Source organism: Macrobrachium nipponense, chromosome 13, assembly GCF_015104395.2.
Source record: "Macrobrachium nipponense isolate FS-2020 chromosome 13, ASM1510439v2, whole genome shotgun sequence".
Taxonomy (NCBI): Eukaryota; Metazoa; Arthropoda; class Malacostraca; order Decapoda; family Palaemonidae; genus Macrobrachium; species Macrobrachium nipponense.
This window is the reverse complement of record NC_087206.1, coordinates 34325377-34348375: the sequence shown is the minus strand read 5'-3', so window position 1 is coordinate 34348375 and position 22999 is coordinate 34325377. Positions and strand designations below refer to the sequence as shown.

General features: G+C 40.4%; 1 protein-coding gene across 4 annotated transcripts in view; it reads right to left on the bottom strand.

The window, feature by feature from the left end:
* The window catches only part of LOC135225732 (uncharacterized), a 391490-nt gene that overhangs the window by 86359 nt on the left and 282132 nt on the right, over positions 1–22999 (bottom strand). For all 4 annotated transcript variants that reach the window (XM_064265117.1, XM_064265118.1, XM_064265116.1 and 1 more), the window contains 2 exons: positions 20906–21019; positions 9592–9804 (listed from right to left, as the gene is read on the bottom strand). In XM_064265117.1, coding sequence (XP_064121187.1) covers positions 9592–9804; positions 20906–21019 — 327 coding nt within the window. The remainder of the gene's footprint in view (positions 1–9591; positions 9805–20905; positions 21020–22999) is intronic.

The window sequence follows — 22999 nt, the reverse complement described above, 5'->3', positions numbered from 1 at the left end:
CTAGAACCACTAAACAGAATATCTCCAGTTTCCTGTTTTAATCGGGTCGCAAAAATGTCCAGCATGGGTCTCCCCCAAACCTGGAAAAGCTTGTCTGCTACTACCTGATGAAGGGACAACTCTGTGCCTAGGATCTGATCCCAACGACTGAGTTTGTCTGTGACCACATTCCCTTTGCCTGGGACATACCTGGCTGAGAGCTCTACCAAACTGATGACCGCCCACTGGTGAACCTCGACGGTCAAGGCATGAAGTTGACATGAAACGAGGCCTGCCTGCTTGTTCACATAGGCAACCACTGTGGTGTTGTCCGACATGAGAACAACAGAATGACCCTATACTTTCTCCCGAAACTCCTTCAGACCCAGGAAGGCTGCCTTCAACTCCAAGACGTTGATATGCTGCTGTTTGTCCTCCAAACTCCAAACGCCGGAGGCAATGAGACTGCCTAAATGAGCCCCCAACCTGCGAAGGAGGCGTCTCAAAACAGAAGGAAGGAAGTCTGATGGGAGGAACACCCTTCAAAAGATTTCGGTCATCCAACCACAAACGAAGGTCTTCTCTCATTTCTAGAGACAGAGGAACCTTCAACAGGGGTGAGTCCCCCACCGGAGACCAGAATTCCTTTGTTTCCATTGTAGAGACCAAAGATGAAGATGCCCATGAGGGACCAGCTTCTCCAGGGAAGACATAATTCCCAGAAGAACCTGACACTGATGGGCTGACTGATGTGGTTCTGACAGGAAGTCACACGCCACCACTCGCAACTTCTCCAACCTCTGATCTAACGGGAAAACTCTTGCAACCACTGTATCAATGACCATGCCCAGGTAGAGAATCCTTTGACTAGGTACGAGGTTTGACTCTTTCTGGTTGACCACGATGCCCAGTTCCAGACAAAACCAAAGCAGACGATCTCTGTCCAGCAGCAGCTTCTCCCTGGAACCTGCCAGGACCAACCAATCGTCACGGTACCTCAGCAAACAGATACCCTGAGCATGGACCCAACTTGAAATGAGAGAAGACCCTTGTGAACACTTCAGGGGCTGTGGTCAGCCCAAAGCACAGGACTTTGAACGCGAAGACCTTGTCTCCGAGAGAGAAGCAAAGGAACTTCCTGGACGTCGGATGAATGGGGATCCAGAAGTATGTGTCCCTCAAGCCTATCGACAGCATGAATTCGCCTTCCCTCACAGCTGCCAACACTGAACGTGGGGTCTCCATCTTGAACCTTGTCTTCCTGATGAAGTGATTCAGGGTGGATAAGTCGATCACAGGTCTCCAACCTCCCGACGCCTTGGGCACCAAGATGTGACTGTAGAACCCTGGAGACGGACGCATCACTTCCTCTATCGCATTCTTGTCCAGCATCTTCTGCACTTCCTCCTGAAGAGCCAAGAACTTCAGAGAATCTGGAGGATACACCCTCCTGACCAGAGGCTTGTCCGAGAGAGGGGGAGAGAAGTCAAATGGCAGTAGATACTCCACCCAAAGGACATCTACCACCCATTTCTCTGCCCCATAACTCTGCCACTTGGCCCAATGGCCTGCCAGGTACCCCCCAACCCATGGTACAGGAGAGGGAGAGGCACCTAACCTACCGACGACCCTCTTTACCTCTGCCCCCGGGGCCCATTCTCAGCTTAAAGAAACGAGAGCGAAAGGGACGTTGGTCCTCTGACCTAGGCTGGGACGAATGGGGAGGCCCTGCCTAAACCGAACTCCATGACGGCCTACTAGGCAACAATCTTCCTGACTGCTGCTTGGCAGGGGGAGGAGGAGGAGCCGCATGTCTCCATGGATGAGATTCTGACTTAGACACAGCCTGGTGCACTAATCTGTCCTTGGTGTCAGCCCCGCGCCGGTCTATCGCATCCTCCAGCTCGATCCTAGAGAACAGAAATTGTGATTCGAAAAGATCTCCATTCCTCAATGCCAGCAAGGGCTCAGGGTCGACTGATGTTTCTATCCTGGATAAAGCCACTTCTCTTCTAATCAGGAGAAGGTTAGCCCATAAATTGACAATGAGGTGAGCCAGATATAAAAATGCCTTGCCTTCAGATTGCAACAAACTGGCAAGAGAGGAAGCACTCACCAACCCCTCTGGGGACCTGTCAGAAGCTATCTTGGCAATGACTGCTGACCAGAAGTCCAACCAAGAAACTGTCTGCAACATGGAGGCTGCCATAGACTCCAAAGCTGAGGCATCCTGTGGAGACAAGAACGGAGCCACCAACCTCACCTGCTCATGAATGACGTCTGGGTTAGATGACACAACATCAAAAATGCATAGTTCATAGCCTAGTACTTCCTATGCCTTGTGAGAGGTGGGGGAAGCAGCTTGGCAGAGCCCCTAGAGCGAAATGAACCGTCCCGATCTGAAATAGAGGCGTTAACCTTATGCAAGATTGACTGTACATGCCCTGACAAGGGAAGTTAAAACAATGACTTGGGATCCTGTGTAGCTCCCAGCAAAGCTTCCAAGCAGGAAGGAGTGAAAGATGACCGAGCTTGATTCCTACTTTCTAAATTGTTGAATCCACGAATGAGATCGACAACTTTTGTATGGGAAGACAAAATCTTTTTCGTGTCTCCCTCCTCCTGCTCTGGCAATGGAGACCGACAATGAGAAGGATATGCAGGCTTATCTAAAGTGCCTTCCTTGTGTAAATTAACAAAAGAACCAGCATCCAAAAAAACCGAAACACCAACTAACCTGTCTGGGCTGGATTCAAGCGCCAACTCCAGCGACGAACCAACCACAACACTAGGGACATCACTACGCACTCTCCCAACAGATGACTCTCTTACATGGCCGCGTACAGGCACGGGCATGGCAGACGTACAAACACTTGAAGTAGAATGAGAATCCCTCGGAGTCGAACTCCTGGATGTACCAGGGAGAGGGGCAGGCAAACACTCCTGCTGCACCGACTCCATGCTCACAACCTTCAACCTTTTGACAGGTACCTTGAGATCCTTACGGCGACGAATAGGCCCTGGAGAAGGAGAAGTAGAAGCACCTGCAACATGTGCACGAACGAGGGAGGTTGCAACACGCTCACAACTCGATGCAGAGGATGAAGCAGCCACTGCAGATCGCACAGGTACAGATACGCTAACACTCTCAGAAACACCAACACTCACAGGAACACGGGCGTGCTGCTCCTCACTCACAGACAAAGAAAGAGCCAAGTCCTTAGCCTTTTAACGCTTGATACACCAATGCGGTCGAGATGGGGGAGAAGGAGAAGAGAACAGCACTTACTACTTACACAATCTCTTTTCAAGGGGCGGGGGCAATACAACACGCTTGCTTCCAGTCCTCCCAGCCGACATGGCAGCAAACTTATCTTCTAAAACTGAGTCCAATCTCTTAAGAACAGCCTGGCATAAAGCCTCAGATGGAGCAGCAAGAGAAAGGGCTGACGACATGGAAGGGAGATGCAGCGAACTGGATGGCAGAGATGACGTCACAGTAGCAAACGATGACGATATAGACAAGTAAGGCAGCACAGCGGAGACGACTTGGAGTGATGTCATAACCGGTGATGACATCACTGCTTCCCCTCAATCTGAACGGGAAGCAGACGCCACTAGCAGAGGGACACAAAATGAATGACCCCATAACGTCACTAGCGGGGCTGATGCCAAGGCTTCCCTCTGACTCGAAGAAGCAGCAATCGTCACTGGCAGAGCGATACAAAATGGCGGACCTCGGCTACCCACGAAGACGAGGCCAGGAGGAGGGGGAGGGCCTGGACAGCATGAGGAGAGGGTTAGCTAGCATCCATGAAGTGCATCAGCAAACCCTCCAAGGAGGGTGGACCCCGTAGACCAAGTGTCCCCCAAAGCGCTGCCATTTTGGATGCCTCTGACTCTGAAATAAAAGAAATTGATGAAAAAGCCTCCTCCCTCTCGGGAATCAAATTAACTCCCAAGGAAGAAGGGGCAACATTACATAAATTAGCCTGAGAGCCTCCCGGTACTTCTAACGACGAATCGGTGGAAGAAAAGGAATGGGACAAAGGCAAAACGCTAGCATAGGGAGTGACAGCAGCAGGAGACGAAGGATCGAGAAGAGGAGAAAACCCTCCCACGAAGGAAGAGTAGAAACCCTACGATGCTCCCTCTTACTATAAAATAACTTCCATTGCTCTCTAGGCCATGCACAGCATTCCGTGCAGGGATTCGTTATTGTACAAACATTAGAGTGGCACCTACTACAAGTGGAGTGTGGGTCAGTCGCAGCCGAAGTCAAAAAAAGATAACACGGAAAACCTGGAGTTCCTGGGCACACACATTGACAATGCCGGGAAGGAGCAGAAGAAGCCATAATAACAGCACACACACACACACACACACACACACTCAAACACAAGCGAAACGGGCAATGAACCGGGTAAAGGCCGAGAGAGGTCAACCACAACTCTCATCTAGGCGGTTAAAGAAAGACTGACGCTGTGGCATGGGTGCGTGGTCCTTGACTACTCTTCACCCGATATACGCACGCGTTGCCAGATCTCACAATATTCCTTGCTTTCATCTACGATTTAACCGGATCCAGCTAGGCGTTAGAAATTATCCTATCGTTAAGACCGAAGGTTTGTTCACGTGTGAACAAGTTGCTAAAGTTGGAGTCCACCATGGGACAGGGGATTTATTTGGGTGTGGCCTTGTTTTAGGCATGCTTTTTTCAGCAGCATTTATCATGAAATCATTGAAGAATTCACATATTGTATTGTGGTTTTGGTTATGCGGAAATGGTGGCATATTTCTGGTATGTAGATTGTAAATGTCCCAATCTGCTTTTTGGATATTATATTTTACAAGTGGCAATATTAAATCATTATTTAAATAATTAAAGACTATGGGGAAGTGGTCACTGGTATATGAGTCATCCATGAAATTCCACTCAAGTCTTTCAGCTAAGTCAACTGAGCACAGCGAGATATCTACTGGAGAAAAGGTTAAGTGGGTATTGGAGAAATAAGTTGGCACATCACTTTCATTTAGCCAGCATAGGTCATGCTCCAATACGTATTTTTCTGTTTGTTCCTGGTGCGCCAGCTGGGTGACTGTTATTGCAAAGGGATTATGAGCATTAAAATCTCTTACTATGAGTAGGGGTTCATATAGATTATTAAATAATGCTGGTAGATCACTGAAATTCGAGCAAAATTTGGTTGGTTGTATAAGTTACAAATTGTGATCATAGTTTTGTCCGGCATATATAATTTGATAGCTGTTATCTGATATGATAGTGATGCTATGTTTAAAAATTCATAAGTGATACTATTATGAACATATATTGCTGTGCCTAGTTTTCCACAATCAGTTGGTGAATAACAAGCAATTTTGTACTGTCAAATGTTTGTGGGGTTAGATCCTATGTGTTGTAGGCATATACATATTGGGTTGTGGTCTCGTAGGATTCTTTGTAATTCACCCAGACGTAGTCGGGTTAATAAGAGGCCATTTATATTCCATTGAATAATTATATGTTCCATTATTGGGAGGAATTGGTGTTAAATTCTGTAAATTGATTGCCAATTTTACTTTGCCTCAAAGTTTATATGCATTTGAATTTATTTGTGTGTTTTTTTAATTGTTGTCTTTGTATTTTAGGGATTCTGAACATAATTCGTTCTCATGTTGGTGTGTTAAAGGGCATTTCCTTAATTTAATAAAATTGTCAATACAATTTCATATTGTGTCCTCTGTCTTGGTGGTTAGTTGGCTATATGTACCTACGAAGCACTCATTACAACCACAAGATGAAGCATGTTTGGTGATGTTAGTTATTGATTCAGAATTATTTTATCTAGCTTTAAAAATTTCTGGTTTTGTAATTCTATTGGTCTTTTTCTGTAGTGATAAGGACTGTTAGTTTGAGGGGTTATTTGTTTTGTTGTTGTTGGTGTAATATTTGGGTCTTGTGGATGGTGGGGAGTAATAGTTATATTTTGGTTTGTTTTAATGGTATGATTTTCATTAGTATTACTGTTTGGAATTGTAAAGAATGGTTAATTGATTCTTTACTGACCTGATGTTGGCCGTTTGATTGGGATTGAGGTAATTGTGTATTTCAACTTGTGATGAGGTTAGTACATTATCTTTTTTAAAATGTTTTCCTGGTGCAGTTGGAGTTTCTTTGGATTGTTTGTAATTTTCAATATTCACTTTTTATCCCTTAGGTGGCGTTCGTTCCAGTATTTTTTATTTTTATCAGTTCAATTATTATTATTATTTGACTCCTCTTCTACTGGAAGTTCTTTTCCATGGATATCTGAATCTTCAGTGTTAGTAGTGGTACTGGTGGATATATCAACAAGCTTGTTTTGGGGTTCAGCATTATTGATATGAGAATCAGTTTGTATCCTTATACGTATTATCTTGTTGTTTGTTATTGATGTGATCGATATTTAGATTTTTAGTTACATTTGTAAAAGAGTGGTTTTTAGATGGATTACTGACTCCTCTTACTTTTAGCTCGAGTCTAGCTTCTTTGACTGACATTCCTGTTCTATTTATCAACAACTGGAGCTCTGTGTTGTATAGATAAAAGGAGCGTTCCCTAGATTTTGTGTGATGGGATTGTCCATAGTTAATAAATTTCCAATTAGTAGTATTGGTGTCTGATGCACACACTGCGCATACTGCTTTATTATGGCATTTTTTGTATGTGCCCATACTTTGAACATTGAGTGCACTGAAGTGGTTTTGGTATAAATGGACACACTTCCCTATTTTGTCCAAGAATTTTGATTTTGAGTGGGAGATCTTGAGCCTGTAAATTTTATTTTTGCAAAATCAATTTGTTTATTTTTATCTTTCCTACTTGGAACTGAGTAGTTTGTTTTTATCTTTCCTACTTGGAACTTAGTAGACTTCTAAATCATGTATATTATTGTATCTTAACTTAAGGGAGTCAAGTATCAAGTCTTTTGAGGGTAGTCCTTCTTCTTCAATGTTGGGTAAAATGACTGTGCCCTGTATATAATTTGATGTTTCATGACTTATGATTGTTATTTTTGTGTCATTTATTTCTTTTATATTTAAAAGGGTGGTGGACCTTTTTTCGTGGTTAACTGATGTAACCATTAATTTTCTTTAATATATCGGCATTCCATTTCTTGTGTTGGACATATGTTCAATAATTTGTTTTCTAGTATTGCTGTTGGTATTTTATTTTCAGCTTTAAGTACAGTAATACTTTGGGTTACGAACTGATTAGTATACGAATTTTTTAACTTACGAAGTGACGACCTCATTCTGGAATACGAATTTCGCTTGGAATACGAATGCGCGAATTTCCATCATGGGAGGCCGCCTGATTGTTTACATCGGATGAGCGTGGGATCTGCGAACGCATTTTTCCATGGCCAAAACTTAACGAGGGTCACGTGACTTCCTCCTACGCATCCCTTGACCCTTTTTAAACCATAACTCTTTCAATATCTTGCTGGCGGTAAGATTGAACGCATCTGTCCGTGATAACGCTCTCAAATTTGCTTAGTGATTTGCGCACGTGTTGTGTTTCCCGTAATAGTGCTTATACATTACTATTACCCAAATAATAAATTACAAATACTAAAGGACAAGGCTCCCAAGATGACGAAGGCAAGCAGCAAGAAGGAAAGCATAAGAAAGAAGGAGATGATTACAGTCGAAATGGAGAAGGAAATTATCCAAATGCATGATAAAGGCGAGTGCGTGAAAGACATTGCAGCATTCTTCAAGCGGTCGCAATCAACGATCTGCACTATTTTGAAGAAAAAGGAAGAAATTAAAGCCAGTAAAGCATCAAAAGGTGTCACAGTATTGACGAAACAACGGCCTTATATTCTCGACGATGTAGAAAATTTGCTCATAGAAAAATATTTTTCAAAATTGTGAAAGACAACATAGTGTTGCGTACGTATTAGTGTTCGTAAGCGTAAAATTAGTGATCGTAGTGAACGGTGCTCTCTAGAGAAAGAACCAGAAAGTCTTCCAGAAGTGTTCACGGAGGAGATTTCCTCCCCCCCCAAGCCCTAACCCTCTCCTCCTCACCCTTCCCCTCCTCCCGAATTTTCAACCTTAGTGAACAAAAATAAATGGAAAAATATGAATTGAAATGGTTATTCATGGTGCGGGTGGAACGCATTATTTGCTTTTTATAACATTCTTATGGGAAAATCCATTTGGGTTACGAATTTTTTAGGTTACGAAGCAGGTTCTGGAACGGATTAAATTCGTAACCCAAGGTATTACTGTACTAGAAATCTCGGCCAGTTATCTGGTCCAAAAAGATGATCAAAATGCACCAGTGTTGGGTAAAGACGGTAGTTTCTATTTTTTTTGGACCTTGCCTGATGTGGGTTATCTGTGTATCAGATTTGTTTCCTTTCTCTGTAACATATGGTTCCATTGTTATTATGTTTGAATCTTCTGATTAATTTTTACTTTTTTGTAGAATTTCTATGGACCTTGACGGGTGTTTTGGATCATATAATTTATTTGGAACTGGATGTTCCTCTGCTGCATTATTATCTTGAACTGACTGAGGGGGATTCAGGGATAAACTTCCAGTGGTCATCAACTGTGCCGAATTTTGTCCATGAAGGGGTCCAGGGGTACTAAAAACTTTAGTCATATTTATCATAAAAAATAGAGTAGGATAAAAAAAAAAATAATGCATTTTGAAAAGATGTCATTGGCTTTTTGTGAAATTAAATCTTCCGCCAATGGCACAAGTGAGAAATGACTCCCAAATGTCCACACCCCTACCCTAACCCAAAAAGGGATGGCATAACAAGGTTAAGCAATACCCACTTGGTAGGGCTAAGAGTATTACAAAAATACAATTATCCCCATCCTAACCACGTCATGGGCAAACCGGACAGAATGCCGAGAGTTCTATTCCTAGAACCAGGCCCCCTTGGAATCCGTGGTCCAACTCCACAGAATAGTTCTGCTTGGAAAACCAGGTCCGAACATTGTCGGGTAGATGATGGATCTACCACAGTTCCCACTATTTAGCTTCGGATTTAACTTCAATCCAAGTTATGATAAGTTTTCTTATTTATTAGATACGGAAAATTTTGACAAAAGTGGAAAAATCCACAGATATTAACCAAAAAATATATAATCTTATGTGGGACTCTTGGGTTTGAACCTGGGAAGAAATTCCCGAGGTTCGAGAGCCCCCTCACAATGTCAAGGTGGTCCAAAAAAGAGGGGATCCCTTACGAGACACCATCAGGTAAAAATACTAATGCACATGATGACAAAATTGTGGCTACACAGTAGAGTATACGTTATGCTTCTGAGAAATCTACAAATTTTATGCTGTCTTGATGTTCAAGAGTTTTGATTACATAAAACTGTAACATAATTTTATATGCTCAGCATCTCAAACAAAGTAAAGTACCGTACCATAATATTAGCAATGGCAAACTGGGTATGGGTTCTCTTACATGATCTAAATTTATGGAGAAGGAACACTGAAGTGTAGGCCCCATGGGGAGAAGAAAGGCAAAGCCATATATAAAACTTGATACACACATAATCAACAAAATATATAAAACAAAAATGAAATAGATTTACCTGAAGCAATCTGTCAAAATACTGATTAAAAGAGCTATGGTTAAGGACTGTAGGCACTTTAGCTCTCCATACTCTTGTAAACATCTGCAAGTTGGTTACAATACTTTCTCTTGGAACACCAGGAGGTGTTTGTGTGGAAACGGTTACCAACTGCATTGGCGTGCAATCCTCAACCAGCAGGCCAATCATTTCAGCATCTTCTCTATCATCCAGCTGAAAATAATACAAAGAATTATTATTATTATTATTGATATCCGGGATACACTAATCCCATTCTCAAAACTGGTGCAACTAAAGAGAATATTACTATAGTAGATTCACTTCACCCTTGCATCTCATGCCCAGCGCTGTTCCTTACGATGCTCCTGATAAGCTAATCACAGGGCTGGAAACTCTCAGCCTCTCTTGAGAGTTCATATAGGCAACATCTATGTTTGAACATTTTTCAACCTTTATAACTTTCATTACACCTCAGATTTACCTGCAGAAAAAGAGAGTTTCCCAATTTCATCACCAAACATCGTCAAGCCAATGATTAAGGATTATAATGATATAAGAATTATGTACTTTAGTAAACTTAATGCTAAAATATTTATAGTGAAACAAACAAAATTCTTGATATAAAATATATTCTTTCATTCCTTACATGAGATCACAGTGCATTCATCATTTTTCATCTTGTGTTCCATATAGTTTTGCAACTTAAATGTCATGGAAGACAATGCTACCAAAACAATTATAGGCTGGACTATCAATATGAAAATAACAGGCAAAAGATTAAGAACATTAATCTTTTTCTCTTATCTTCGTGTAGTCAGGTGTTGCTCACTTGATCACTCAATGACATCATCATCATCATGATCACGAAAAAAATCTTTACTTAGATATTGATACCTTATGGGGGAAATTCATTCATCCCATTGATTTTTCTTTTGCTACAACCAGTCCTCCTATATCCCTCTCATTATTCCATTTTATTATATATTACGATCTTTTTCATAATTCTAATATCGTCAAAATTCTTAAATCATTGCCTTGTCTATGTTCAGTGATGCAATTGAAACATGACTTTTTTATGATAAAATAAGATTTTATGTATACTTACCAAGTAGTTACATAGCTATAGTTTCTAAAACCGTCTGCAGCTAGAATTTTTGAAATTCGCAGAAGCGCTAGTTTGTTTTGGTCAGGTGATACCCCCTGCCCACTATCGGGGGAGTGAGGAACCAACACCATCTGAAAATCAGTTGTTTATGCCCTATTATCCATGTAAGGGGAGGAGGGCGGGCTTTGATCATGTAACTACTTGGTAAGTATGCATAAAATCTTATTCGACCATAAAAAAGTAATTTTTATGTATGCAACTTACCAAGTAGTTACATAGCTGAATCCCACATTGTAGGAGGTGGGATCCATGGATATGCTCATAAAATTTTTTTTTCTTCTTCTTCTTTTTTAATAATACAAAATATATATTTAGAGCTAGCATCCATGCAGATGCTTGTTGGTTCCTTACCTGTCAAGAGAGCTGAACAGTTGATTACTGCCTCTGGAAGTCGATCGTCTTAACTCTTACGGACGTGGCGGTATAGCCATGGCTCGTCCTCTAAACAGTGGGACCCATGCAGCTAAGGAATGTCCATGGCTAGCATGGTCAACCAAATCATGCCCCCGCCCAGAGCGCAGTACCAAATAATCAAATATTACCAGAGTAAAAAACATATCACCTCAACCATAACCATAAAATTCATACCCAACTCTACACTTGACTGAAGGGTACTCCTAGTACATCCATAGTACCTCCAGGCTCCCGTAAAAAACTCAACCTCGTTCAAGGCGAAGAGATAGGCTAGGAAGGTATGACTTCCTACACACCCTTACCCAATGCTGTGCCCGCCGCTAAATACGGACCTAGGGTACTGCAATTTTCATATACTGTTTCAATATCACGCAAGTAATGCGAGGCGAACACTGATTTACATTTCCAATACGTTGCTTGAATAATCGAATCCAGAGAGAGATTGTGTTTAAACGAGAGAGAGGTTGCCACTGCTCTTACCTCGTGAGCTTTCACTTTAAGTTTATTGATGTTGGTTTCTTTCACTTGTGCATGAGCATCTACAATCACGCTACGTAAGAAGAACGCCAGGGCGTTTTTAGAAATCGGGCACGCCGGATTCCATACCAAACACCATAAACGGTCGGACAGGCCCTGAACCCTCTCTGTACTTTGTAAAAAACATTTCAAAGCTTTGACCGGGCAAAGCAACCTCTCCTCTTCTTCCGGTCCTACCAAGTCCGTGAGGTTTTTGATACTGAACGAACGAGGCCATGGTTTGGACGAGATCTCGTTCTTTGCCAAAAATCCCAAGGTTAATGCATTACCCTGTGTAAAGCCTATTCTCTTGTCCAAGGCATTTATTTCACTTACTCTTTTAGCTGTAGACAGAGCTACTAGGAATAAGGCCTTTCTTGTCAAATCTCTTAACGATGTTCTTTGCAAGGGCTCACAAGGAGTTTCCGACAACCACTTAGCCCTTAAACGCCAAAGCGGAAAAAATAAAAAACTCCCCCGAATGCCGGAGCCGGTTTTGAGCGAGCGCTGAAAAAATATTTTTTTCAAAAAATCATAGCGCGCTTAGTTTTAAAGATTAAGAGTTCATTTTTGGCTCCTTTTTTTGTCATTGCCTGAAGTTTAGTATGCAATCATCAGAAATGAAAAATAATATCATTATCATATGTAAATAATGCGATATATGGTAGCGGAAAAAAAAAATTCATACATAATTGTATTAAAATCACGATGTGCAAAAAACGGTAAAAGCTAACGAGTTTCTTTTTTTTCGTTCTATTGTACACTAAATTGCAATCATTTTGATATATAATACATTGTAAAAAAAATAAAAGCAACACCGGAAAAATATTATCACAAAATGATGTACGAATTCGTAACGCGCGGACGTAAAAAAATGTTTTTTTTTCAAAAATTCACCGTAAATCTAAATATTGTTCTAGAGACTTCCAATTTGTTTCAAAATGAATACAAATGATCGAATATTACGATACTGTAAGAGTTTTAGCTGACAATTGCAGTTTTCGACCATTTCCGACGAGTTAAAAATGACCAAATGTCAAAATTTTTATAATTTTTTTTTATTTTTTTATATGCAATTATTTCAGAAATTAGAAAAGCTACAACCTTCAAATATTTTTCCTTTTATTCTACATGAAATTGCGCACATTTTCATATATAAAACTCTATGAAATGCCTAATATGAAACGGAGCAAATTTTCCGAGAATGCTATGTATGCAATTCGGAGATTTACGGCGGAGAATCCGCGCGCAGAGGGAAGGAAAGTTTTTTTCATAAAGTCACCATAAATCTAAATATTGTGCTAGAGACTTCTAATTTATTGCAAAATGAAGGTAAATGATTGAATATTACTAAAATATAAGAGTTTTAGCTTACAATTGCGTTTTTCGACCATTTCGGTAGAGTCAAAGTTGATCGAACATGGTTTTTTTTCTATTTATCGTGATTTATATGCAAATATTTTGAAAATGAGAAAAGCTACAACCTTCAATTATTTTTCGTTGTATTCTGCATAAAATTGCGCACATTTTCATATATAAAACTTTATGTAACGGCTAATTTAAAATGGTGCAAACATTACCACAATCGCCATAAATCGAAATATTGTGCTAGAGACTTCCAATTTGTTAAAAAATGAAGGTAAATGATTGAATATTACTAAAATATAAGAGTTTTAGCTTACAATTGCGTTTTTCGACCATTTCGGTAGAGTCAAAGTTGACCGAAGGTTGAAATTTTGGCACTTATCGTTATTTATATGGAAATATATTTCAAAACTGATAAAAGCTACAATCATGAGTATTTTTTTGTTGTATTCTAAATGAAATTGCGCACATTTTCATATATAATACTTCATGTAACGGATAATTTAAAACGGTGCAAAAATTATGTCAAAGTGACGAAATAATTTTTGAGATGTGTCACTGATACTTTTTATTGCGATAAGAAAGAAATTCGCACTTGCGCGCCTGCGTAACGATTGTAAACAAAACAACACCTTGATCCGTGAACTCCTAGCATCCCCCAAGACGCGCGATTCAAAAGTTTTCGGCTGATAGGCCTATAAGTATTTTTCCGCGAATTTTTAAAAAAACTTTTTTGAGTCGACGTATGGTACGTCCATTTGGCAATCAGGGGAGATTTTGACTCGACGTTTAATACTTTGGGTTTTTCTACATCGAAGGACTTAATGAGATCTGCAAGATCTCCATTCGATGACACTTCCAATCCTCTGTGCTTGAAAACAGATCCCAACATCGCCTTATAACCTTTGATAGTCGCCGTCGACAGATTTCTATCTGTTCTCAAATATAAAAGAAAATCTGCTATTTCTGTTATAGTTGTTTTAGAAGACGAAACATTATGCTTTTTACACCAGGCTCTAAACACAGCCCACTTTGCCTGATAGACTTTACTTGAAGATTCCCTTCTGCACTGCTCAATAGCTCTCGCCGCTTGTCTTGAAAAACCATTCGCTCGTAAGAGTTGTCGGACAGTCTGTAAGTGGTTAGAGACAGAGTGGATAGTCCTTGATGGAACCTCCTGAAGTGGGGTTGTCTGAGTAGATCTGTTCTCTGAGGAAGTAACCTTGGCCAATCCACTAGAAGATCTAAAAGATCTGGAAACCATTCCTGCGCTGGCCAGAATGGAGCAATAAGAGTCATCGAAACATTGTGATGCGTTCCAAATTTGTTGATGACTTCTCTCACCATCTTCAATGGAGGAAAAGTGTACAAGTCTTTGTTCGACCAGTCCAAAAGCATTGCATCAGTTGACCATGCTTTCGGGTCAGGGGCTGGTGAACAGTAAAGGGGAAGACAATAGTTTCTTGCTGTGGCAAACAGATCCATCATAGGTTTCCCCCAGAGTTTCCACAATTCGAGGCATACCACTGGATTCATTATCCATTCCGTGTGAAGTACTTGCCTCCTGCGGCTCAGTTTGTCCGCGAGAACATTGAGTTTCCCCTGAACGAACCTTGGAATTAATGTGGTTTGATTCCAGTTCGCCCATACCAGCAAGCTCCTTGCCGTCTCGCAAAGAGAAAACGAATGTGTCCCTCCTTGTTTCTTTATGTAGGAGAGCGCTGTCGGGCTGTCTGAGTGTATCGCCACTACTTTGTTGCGAACTTCGTCCGCGAACTTCAGCAATCCCCAGTGGATGGCGGTCAGTTCCTTTCGATTTATATGGCACTGTTTTTTATCTGCATTCCAAACTCCTGAAACTTCTTTTTCTCCCAGAGTCGCTCCCCAACCTTGATCTGATGCGTCTAAAAAGAACACTAGGTTGGGGCTCTGTGGGAGGAGGGATCTCTCTTCCGCAAGTCTGTCTCTTAACTTCCACCACTTCTTTCTGTTCTAATTCGCTCTGAGGAAGAACTGTAGGTTCCTCATATGCAGTCTCCCTAGTGTCACGAACTGTTCTATTGAGGATAGAGTGCCCAAAAGACTCATCCATTCCTTTGCAGAGCATTCCTGGAGAGCTAAAAATTTCACTACCTTCTGCAGGCACGACTCGATTCTTTGTGGGGATGGAAAAGCCTGAAAACTCACTGAGTTGATCCTCATCCCCAAATAGACTAATTCCTGACTGGGGAGTAACAGCGACTTTTGTCTGTTTATTAACAGTCCTAGATCCTGAGCTAAAGTCAGGGTTTTCTGAAGGTCCTCCGTGGACCTCTCCTTTGTTTGTGACCGGATAAGTCAATTGTCCAAGTAAAGGGATATCCTTATCCCGACTAGATGTAACCATTTTGCAATGGGAGTTAGCACTTGAGTAAATACCTGTGGTGCGGTCGAAAGCCCGAAACACAGCGCTCTGAACTGGTATATTTTGTCCCTGAAGACAAAACGCAGAAACGCTCTTTGAGGTTTGGTGTATTGGGATGTGAAAATATGTGTCCTCCATACTGATGGAGATCATCCAATCCCCTTGACGGATTGATGAAAGGACAGACTGATTCGTCTCCATCTTGAACTTTGTCTTTTGCACATAAAGGTTCAGAGTGCTTGCATCCAATACGGGTCTCCAGCCCCCCAATGACTTGGGAACCATGAACAGACGATTGTAAAACCCCGGTGTTAGTGGCTCCTCTACTAACTCTATTGCTTTCTTTTGCAAGAGACGAAACCTCTTCCGAAAGGGCGATGAACTTCTTTGAATTTTCTGAGTAGGCTATCAAAGCTATCGGAGAGCCTGATAACGGTCGCTTTCTCTTGAACGGAATATCGTAACCTTCTCTTAAAACCTTTACGATCCAAGGTTCCGCCCCTCTTGCTTCCCATTCTTCCCAAAACTGATTGCACAAAGGACTGATATACTACTTCTTGGTCGATGGGTTGGTTGAGGATTTTTTAATAGATTTAAGGGTGAAACATGCTCTGCCCCTTGATCTTGGGAAATATCTACCGAATCCTCTGCCCCGAAAGGGTTATCCTCGGCTGGCTGGCGAGGGGCGTACACTAGGGATATTTTCTCTAGCCCGTTCAGTGGAATGCGAGAGAAGATCCTGTGTTGCTATCTTCTGCAATTCGGAGGCAACTAGCACTACTGTTTCTTCTGGAAACAGGTGCTTCTTATCCAAGGGCGAATATAACAAGGCAGACTTTTGGGTACGAGAAACCCCCTTGGATGTAAAAGAACACCATAGCTCTCTCTTCTTTAGGATACCTAACATGAAGAGAGAGGCTAGTTCCGCGGAACCGTCTCTAATCCCCTTATCTAAACAGGAGATCACTCCTCCCGAAATGTCTGTAAAAGCTTCCTCACTCAACATAGAATAGCTCTTCAGTTTACGTCCCAAGGCCCCTACTGTTCAGTCCAGGAAGCTAAAAACTTCGAACACCTTAAAGATATTCTTAATGAGGTGGTCTAATTCTGACGCCGTAAACATTGTCTTGGCTGAGTTGAAAGCCGATCTTCTCGCTGAGTCAATAAGCGCGAAGTCTCCCAGGGCGGAGGCAGACACACCCAAAGAGAGAGCTTCTCCAGTTTCGTAACATAAGTGTCTCCTAGTAGAAAGACGAGAAGGAGGGAAGTGTTGAATAGGGGGCGCCGCAGATTGAATAAAGCCCAAAATGCTGTCTAAGTTATTCTGTATGGCTGACAGAGAATGATCGGGGGCAGCCATCCCCTGAAGTCCTGTCGGTAGGCCCAAAGCTGAAATTGAAGACAGGCTGTCCGAGCGCTTCAGACTGGTCACTCTGTGCACTTGGTTGCATATATACCTGTGGATGCTCGGTGGCTAGTGGGCGCTCGGGCGCTGGCGGACGCTTGGGCGCTAGTGGGCGCTCGGGTGCTCGTGGATGCTCGGTTGCAACTGTATTCCTGGGCGCCAATGGACGCTCGGGAGCCAAAGGTTGTTCTAGCATCGCTGCGGAAGTTCCAGGTGCCAAAGGCTGCTCTGGCGAGCGGGCAAACTATGGCGCCGATGGGCGCTCGGGAGTCAGTGTGTTCTCATGTTCCGAACACTGAAGATGTCTCCCAGGAGTCTCGGGGATTACCGGAGGGACTGGTGACAGTCTTACCTGTCCTTCAGTATTACATGTGCGGACCGGTGCTGAAGATATCTCCGAGAGTCTACTCTTCCCCGTACTCTTCACCTCTGAACGTCTGCTAGAGGAACACTTTCTCGACGACGACTTCGACTTAGAGGATGTGATCCTCTCACTACGACGTCCCTCTCCTGCCGTATCCTGAGAGAATCTCTCTGGAGAGTCCCAAAAATTACACGAAGGCTGTTCCTTCCGTAAAGGGCTAGCCTTTTTACAGGGGACTGGAGAGGGAGACAACTTACGAGCCCTCCTTTTCAATGGACGGGACTCGTCATGGAAACGTCACTGGCGCCTGGGAGAGTACTCCCCGGAGCTGGAAGCACTAGACGACAGCGGTACTCCTTTAGAGACGCCTTTCCAATGGCACTCTGTTACGATCTGGGATTTGTCAACAGAATCGCCTGAGGGGGCGACTGCTCGTGGGCAGACCCCACTAACCTCCCTTAGGCTACCAGTATGCCTCCTCCCAGGTTCTGGGGAGTTTGACAGGGACCTTTGCCTAGGAGAATTAGTGGGACGAACAGCCACCTCCTCCACAACACTTACACTTGCACTAACTTCACCACTTACCTTGTCCATTAGAGTTTTAACGGACGCTCCCAATTTCTCCATCACTTGGAGCATGATCGAAAATTTCTGATCGACTCTTGCCTCTAAATTGGTCACAGCATTGGGTACGGGTGTGGGAGAGCCAAGATTAGGACTGGGAATGACAGGTGGAGAGGAAGGTTCAGAAAGAGACAAATTATCATTAGACAATTCCTGACTCATTAAGTTTTTTGCTTTAGCTCTAGAAGCCGCTTTTCTCTTTTTATCCCTCTCTAACTTGTTTGTGTAACTAGTCAAGATCTTCCAATTTCTTTGATCCCAATTAATACACCCCACAAGTTTGATCTGGTGTACAAGTCTGTCCCCTACAACCTGTGCAAATTGAATGTGGATCATTAACCACTTTAGCGATCCTAGTATTGCAGCTTTTACTACAATACCTAATCCCAGAAGAACTAGTGTCTGACATTATGTAGACCAATTCAAAACTAGTGAATTTTGGTGCAAAACTATCTAAAACTATTATCAATTCCTAAATAGCTATCACCGAAAACAAAACTTCCAATATTCAGAGTACTTCACCGAATAACTCCAAAGAGCGACGGCAAAGAATTCCAAAAATTCCGCTGCTACTGAAACTGTGTTGACAGTACCAGCCGGCAGAAACAACTGATTTTCGGACAGTGTTGGTTCCTCACTCCCCCGATAGTGGGCTGGGGGTATCACCTGACCAAAACAAACTAGCGCTTCCGCGAATTTCAAAAATTCTAGCTGTCGATGGTTTTAGAAACTATAGCTATATAACTACTTAGTAAGTTGCATACATAAAAACTACTTTTTTGCGGGTAAAACTGAGGTGCAATCAAAGTTATAACTTTTGAAAGAGGATAGATGGAACATGCATCCTGCCTATGTGAACTCTCTTCTGAGAATGAGAGTTTCCAGCCCTGTGATTGGCTTAACAACAGCCAATCAGGAGCGTCATAAGGAATGGCACTGGGCATGAGATGCACAAGTGAAGTAAATCTACTATACAGTAATACCCCAAACTTACGCGAGGTTAGGTTCCAGACCCCCTTGTGTAAGGGGAAGTTTTGCATAAGTTTGGCACGGTCTTTAAAAATGTTAATAAATGCTTGCTTCTAGAGTTTGAACCCTAAATATGACCCTAATCATGCTCCCTAAGCATTAAACTAACTTTTAAATGAAATTAAAGTTACTCTAATTTGATTTAAAAGTTAGTTAACTACATTACCCTTAAAAAAGAAATAACTGTTTGGCATAAAAATATTTACAGTAACTACTATGTACATACGTATTCATTTTCGTACACATACTGTTACCACTAATTCATGGGATGCCATTCTCTTTTTCCCTCAGAGTAAAAGTTTTCTTTGCGTCACTGGGTGACCTTCATAAGTCTGTTATAACGAAGGTACACAATTCAATGAAATAAAGAACTCATGTATGTACATACATAATGTTTGCAGAGGGTGAAGGTAAAATTCTATCTATTTCAAATCATGTACTAGTGTGAGGGCTAACTATATGAGAGAGAGAGAGAGAGAGAGAGAGAGAGAGAGAGAGAGAGAGAGAGAGAGAGAGAGAGAGAGAGAGAGAGAGAGAGAGAGAGAGAGAGAAATACGTGCATCATGCGAAGTACAATTCTGGAGGGGTATCATCTTTAAAAAGTGCAAATGGGATCACATCTTCTAAAAGTACATTAACTCTATGTGCTGTAATTATGTAATACGTATAGTACATACAGATTGTACCAGCACTTTTCTCTGAGGTTAAGATAGTAATTTTTACAAAACAGCAACTCTGTTATGTCTCTGATATGTTTTACTAGTTGACCAAGAAGGTCTTATATAGTGACAAACACTGTAAAGTATGTACTGCCTCTGTATATATTTTCAAAAATATAAATAGCATACACAGAATCTCCATACTGATTTTACACTTAAAAGCACAAAACTAATTGTAGTATAGTAGTACGTACTAATTTAGAAATTAAACAGTTTCTGAAGGGATATCATCTTTGAAAAGTACAGTAGATTTGTGAAGGGTATTGCATCTTGTAAAAGTACATATATGCACTAACTGTGAGTGCTTTAAAAAATAATAATTTCCTAATAGATTTTATACACAAAAGCTTTAAAACTTAAAAATTTACATAATAAATTAAACATAAACACTTTTGCAGGGTTTTGCAGTGTTTCTGGAGGATACACAAAAGTTTGCGCTATTGTGAATTCGTGCAACTCGAATCACGTAAGTTCGGGGTATTACTGTAGTACCCTGAAGGTTTAAAGATAATGTAACATATAAGATTATCACTCTGAAGACACAACAAAGCCAAGGGGGTTTCATGTTTTGCAATTATAATTATTATTATAAATAATAAACAGACTAACAAAATAAGTTAGTCATTTTAGAATTACATATAGGTGTGATGTGAAACATCTGCCCTTGAATGGAAGGGGAATGTAAGGTAATTAAAGAGGCTGGACAATTCAATGGGAAGGGACCTAGAGAATGTAAGAAAAATTAAAGCCCTAAAACAATGCAACTAAAGTACAATGAACACCAAAAAACAGAGTACCATCTGCAATGCATCATGCAAGGCACATCGAAGGCAACACCCTCATGTGGGTGTGAAAAAATGCAAGCTACAACTTCAATGGGATCATACAAGGAAAAATGGTAAAGAAAATCACACATTTTCTCTGTAAAACATTTGGTGTAAGACATGAAATGTGATGAAATGCCAAGAAATTTCTTTGTTTCAGACAGAAATATTCAAATACTACACTTTGTTCATCACTGAGAACATAAAGAAAAGTTTATGCAGTGGTTGAGACATAAAGAACATAATCATATTACACAATTTTCAATAATTAAAACAGCACCTAGACAAATTTTCAGTGTGCACATACATAAATGTTGGGATGGAACTTTCTGACAATGATAACCCTGACCAATATTTTTTTATCTCATTTTTTCACCATTGCATCATACAGCTCTGTCAATCAATCTGTGAAAATGCTTGATCAAATCTACCATTGATGTAGCAAAATCTTCATAAAGACCTCTTCCAATAAAATTTGGCCTTACCTCCAGAACACATGTGTCTTTATTACCAGAAGACAAATCAATTTCAGGATGATCATCATCAGAATCCTCAGTATCTGAATTTCTTCCACCATTCATGTCATCAGAAAAAGCATCCTATAATGGAAGTACATGGTATATTAGTTATCTTTCCTTGACTATGTCAAATACTACACCTATTAATTACTTCTAAATAATGGATTTCGAGCTTGGCAAAAAAATCTAGGTTATATAAATTTAAATATATAGAGAGTTATTATAAACTCAAGAAAAAAAATTGTTTTTAGCTCAAACAAAAACAAAATCTATTCTGCAAAATGGAAGTTATTTCAAATTACTCTTATTTCACAAGCAAAACAAGCTCTTATTACAAATGAGATTTCCTCCGCATCCTCCAAGGAAATTCACTCCATAGTTACTACATACAAACCTTGAAAATTCACTGATAGCATCACATACTATATAAACCAAAAGATCACTTTAGCCCACATACCTGTGGCTTTTAATATCACATAAAATGTCAATTTATGGCAAAAGAATGGTATTGATACAAAATAAAATTTAATTTTCCAATTCATATTAAGAATTTGCTCTGAAACTTGAAAAATTACCTACCACCCAAACATCTGGTTTCCTGTAACAAACAATCAGTCATCAAAAAACTGCATGGAAAATACATGCATAGCTGTCTAAATATGCTAAAAAACAAGTTGAAAGTGATTTTTCATAAATCTTTGCTGTCCTTTTCTCATGTTCAATTTATCTGGCTTGTTTTCTACTACCTCTGGGAACCCACTCTAATATTGAATAGCCTTTGAAAGTTAAAAAAAAAAAAAAAAAAAAAAAAAAAAAAAAAAAAAAAAAAGACAAGGGGAATGGTTTAGACATGTCAGTTTGGAACTTGCTAAATTTGCCATGTTATCTTTCTTAGGTGAATTATAATCTCATCTTAAAATATCCTGCTTATAAGAACTATACCTTCAAAGGAAGTAAAATTTTTTGATTCCTTGATTTAATAAACTACGGTAATTAACTTTGCACTCAAAGCAGCTATCTGAAAAGTGTGTAAACTAGAGATATAGACAATTAAGTTTTCGTCCTACTCCCTGAATAGTTCCTTTAACATGGAAATAGTCTTCATCGATAGATCTAAAGTGGCCAGAAAATTTCCTTGTCCAAAACTGGGATTGTGACACTAGTTTTGAAGTGTAGTTATGACAATGATCTACCATACAACTTATTATTCATGGAGCTGCTTACTTCTCCTGCCACTATAAAGCCAAGGATATTTAAATGAATTGTATAACTAATGAATCTTAGATTCATGTTAATACATCAGTCAGTTTTCTCAGTGAGTTTTTCTGTAAACATAATTCTCTTATCAAAAGTCCATTTACTAAATGAATTACAAAATCTGAATAAAGATTGACATTTTTTTTCTAACATTTCTTTTTTTCATTAATCTAACACCAGAGGAGTTATAAAAGAGCTATAGTACTTATGCTCATTTGTTTAACTTCACACTTTACATAACTACCATCTATATTTCTTTATCCCAAAATTACACTGAGAGAGTGGCCAACATCAATTTAACTCAAAGTTTGTAACTCCTATCCACAGCTGAGGAAACTTCATTCAACATCATTCTCTAAGGATGACATGAAATTACCACACAGATTTCCAAAAAAAGCCTGCCTTAGCAAAGTTTTCTATACAAAATGGTACACACTACAGTACGAGGTATGAGACCATGCTCATCAAATAAATAAAATGCATTATTTACTCAGCAAATTTTGATTAAATTTATAAGCTTGATAAATATGGTCAAAATATACCAAAAAACAATTTTTCACAATATACCCATTACTGTACTTATAACTGGCCCATATTTGTGATCTTCACTTCATTTCCTGTTTGAAAGTACTTATCTGCTGGCTGGGTGTAGTACTGTTCATGTGCCCCTCAGATCTTACAGTCATTTCCAAGACATTCTAGACAAACATTTTGCCTGAATTAGTCAATTATTACCTCAGCTTTAATCATGTATTTATTCCTTTTCACAACACCAATTTTGGTCAAATTCCAAGTGAAGTTTTC